Source organism: Myotis nattereri, assembly GCF_964212035.1.
Source record: "Myotis nattereri genome assembly, chromosome: 17".
In the NCBI taxonomy this organism is placed as follows: domain Eukaryota; kingdom Metazoa; phylum Chordata; class Mammalia; order Chiroptera; family Vespertilionidae; genus Myotis; species Myotis nattereri.
Window position 1 is genome coordinate 7443609 of NC_138092.1, and position 3232 is coordinate 7446840.

The 3232-nt window shown below is 44.3% G+C and overlaps 1 protein-coding gene across 1 annotated transcript; it reads left to right on the forward strand.

Annotated features, from left to right (window-relative positions):
• Positions 1-2031: 2031 nt before the first annotated feature.
• On the forward strand, positions 2032-2346 carry LOC308533583 (vesicle-associated membrane protein 3-like; the record flags this gene model as incomplete). The annotated part of the gene is made up of 1 exon (XM_081111617.1): positions 2032-2346. One exon carries the CDS (start codon positions 2032-2034, stop codon positions 2344-2346), a length of 315 nt encoding a protein of 104 aa, XP_080967743.1.
• Positions 2347-3232: the final 886 nt, after the last annotated feature.

Consider the following 3232-nt stretch of genomic DNA (forward strand, 5'->3'; position numbering starts at 1 on the left):
GGTTTTGCACAGCAAAGGGAACCATCAACAAAATGAAAAGACAACCAACTAAATAGGAGAACATTTCTCCAATGACACGACTGACAAGGGGTTAATGTACAAAAGTTATGAAGAACTTACAAAACTCAAGAACAAAAAAAGAAACAATCCACTTTTAAAAATGGGCAAAAGGGGAACAACTGCAATAATGTCAACGTTTAAAAATTTTTATTAAAAAAGTAAAAGAAATAGGCAAAGAGCCTGGACAGGCACTTCTCCAAAGAGGACATACAGACGGCAAAGAGGCATATGAAAAGATGCTCAACATCACTAAATATCAGAGAAATGCAAATTAAACCCCAATGAGATATCCCCTCACACCTGTCTGAATGGCTATCATCAATAGATCAACGAACAAATGCTGGCGAGGATGTGGAGAAGGTGGAACCCTGGTGCACTGCTGGTGGGAATGCAGATTGGTGAGCCACTGTGGAAAGAGGCATGGAGTTACCTCAGAAAATTAAGAATGGAACTGCCTTATGACCCAGCCATTTCACCTCTGGATAGACATCAGAACAAGCCCGAAACATTGATTTGAAAGAATGTCTGAACGTCTATGTTCACTGCAGCATATTTACAATAGCCAGTATGTGAAAGCAACCTAAGTTCCCATTAACAGACATTTGAATATAAAAGTTGTACTACATGTACACAATGGAATATTATTCAGCCATTAAAAAGAATAGGAAATATACCCACTTGTGAGAGCATGGATGGACCTAAAGGGTACAATGCTAAGACTGAGAAAGACAAATATATGATTTCACATATATTCTCAATCTTAAGAGCAAAATAAATAAACAAAATAGAAATAGACTCATAGATACAGAGATCAGACTGTTGGTTGCCAGAGGGAAGGGGGCTTAGAGGCTGCGTGAAAAGGCGAAGGGATTATGTAGTACAAATTGGTAGTCACAAAACAGCCATGAGAATGTAAAATAAAGAATAGAGAATAGAGTTAATAATATTGTAATATCTACGTATGGTGTCAGGTGGGTACTTGAAATATCAGGGGTATCATTTTGTAAAGTATATGATTGTCTAACCACTAGGATGCACACTTAAAACTAATTCTATATAATAAAAGATTAATATGCAATTCGACCAAACGGCAGAACAACCGGTCGCTATGATGCGCACTGACCACCAGGGGGCAGGCGTTCAATGCAGGAGCTGCCTCCTGGTGGTCAGTGTGCTCCCGCAGGGGGAGCACCACTCAGCCAGAAGCCAGGCTCACAGCTGGCGAGCACAGTGGCAGTGGCGGGAGCCTCTCTCGCCTCCGCGCAGTGCTAAGGAGCAGCAAGCTGAGCGGTAAAGAGCAGTGAGCAGGCGAGCGGTAAGGAGCGAGGGGTCCCAGACTGTGAAAGGGCGCAGGCCGGGCTGAGAGATCCTCCCAAGTGCACGAATTTCATGCACCAGGCCTCTAGTATAAAATAATATTGAGTGTAAAGTGTAATTTAAAAATTAAGAAAATAATTAATTAAAATAGTTAAGAATTGATACATGCTACAACATGAAGTTTGTGAACATTTTGCAAAGAATCAGTCTCAACGGATCATATATTGTATTATTCTATTTATATAAAATTTTCAGAATTGGCAAATCTATAGAGGCAGAAAATTGATTAGTAGTTGCTTAGGGTTAGTAGGAGTATGGAGCAGGTCACTGAAGGATAATGGCTTAGACCCCAGTTGGTTGATTCACAGTCAGGCATATGCCCTGGTTTTGGGCTCTATCCAAATAGGCAGCGTGCAGGAGGCATCCCATAGATGTTCCTTGCATGGGTGTCTCTCTCCCTCTCTCTCTCTCTCTCTCTCTCTCTCTCAAATCAATAAAAACATGTTTTTAAAAAAGAGGATAGGCCTCGTCCGCCCATCCGGCCCCGCCCTGTGACGTCATCGGCTCCTGCGCCGCCACCGCTCCGCCCAGGTCCTGGTCTCCGGTCCCTCTTCGCCGCTCCGTCGACACTCGCCCGCCGCCACCGCCGCCAAAATGTCTACGGGTGCGCCTGCAGGTCCAAGCGCTGCCTCCGGCAGTAACCGCAAACTTCAGCAGACACAGAACCAAGTGGATGAGGTGGTGGACATCATGAGAGTGAACGTGGACAAGGTGCTGGAACGAGATCAGAAGCTCTCCGAGTTAGACGACCGCGCGGACGCACTGCAGGCAGGAGCTTCGCAGTTTGAGACCAGTGCTGCCAAGTTGAAGAGAAAATATTGGTGGAAGAACTGCAGGATGTGGGCCATAGGCATCAGCGTGGTGGTCATCATCATCATCATCATCATCGTGTGGAGTGTGTCCTCATGAAGAACCAGCCAGCCTCCAGCCTGCGGTTCCGGAAGCCTCTTCAAGACTTTGACTTAGAGCCTGCTATCTTATCAAGCTTACAAACTGTAATGTGTAAAATGATTATTCTCTGCTAGTTAATGTAAAGTTTGATTTTTAGGAAATGTGCCCTTTTTTAACATGCACTCCAAACCGGAAGTGTGGTCAGCCCAGCCCGCAGTTTGCACAGTGCCTTCACCACTTCACAGGGCTGATGGGAGACTTCTGGAGTCCCAGAGTGCGTCACCTGCAGTCGCGCTGTCTAGCGATCGCCTTTAGTTCCAGTTAGGGAACTTCCTTCCAAGTTAGCTGTCCTCGTCACGTGACCTTGTCTTCAGAACCACATTTAAACCTTTGGGTAATCAGCTCTCCCGTCTGTGCCTTCCAGAGAGAACACTACTGTCCCTCAAATCTGTGACCATAACAGGTTGTGCCTTATTTGCTCCTTTTCTGGTTCCTTATGCGAGAACCTCTGCTGTTTAAAAGCACTACTGATGCTCTCACTGTGTTTAAAATAAGATGCTGGTAAAGAATTGTTGTTCTTACATTAGATACGAAGATGTTTACGTTCTTGTTACTGTTTTGTATCATATTTTTAAAATATTTTAATCAGAAATAACCTCTTTAAAACATTTTGATAGAACTATGGCTATGACCAAAGTTCCCATTTTGCCAAAAAGTTAAATCCAGTAAAATGCCCTTGAGTCTGCTCCTGACATAAATCCAGAAAGTGACCAATGGAACGCCAGGTGCCTTCAGAATTCAGGTTGTAATATTGCTTGTGAAGCTTCTACATCCTCAGGCCTTTCTTGCCTTAAAACCTTGCAGGTGTTACAACTCCCCTTCCTAGTCAGCGCGGTTCCTGGGG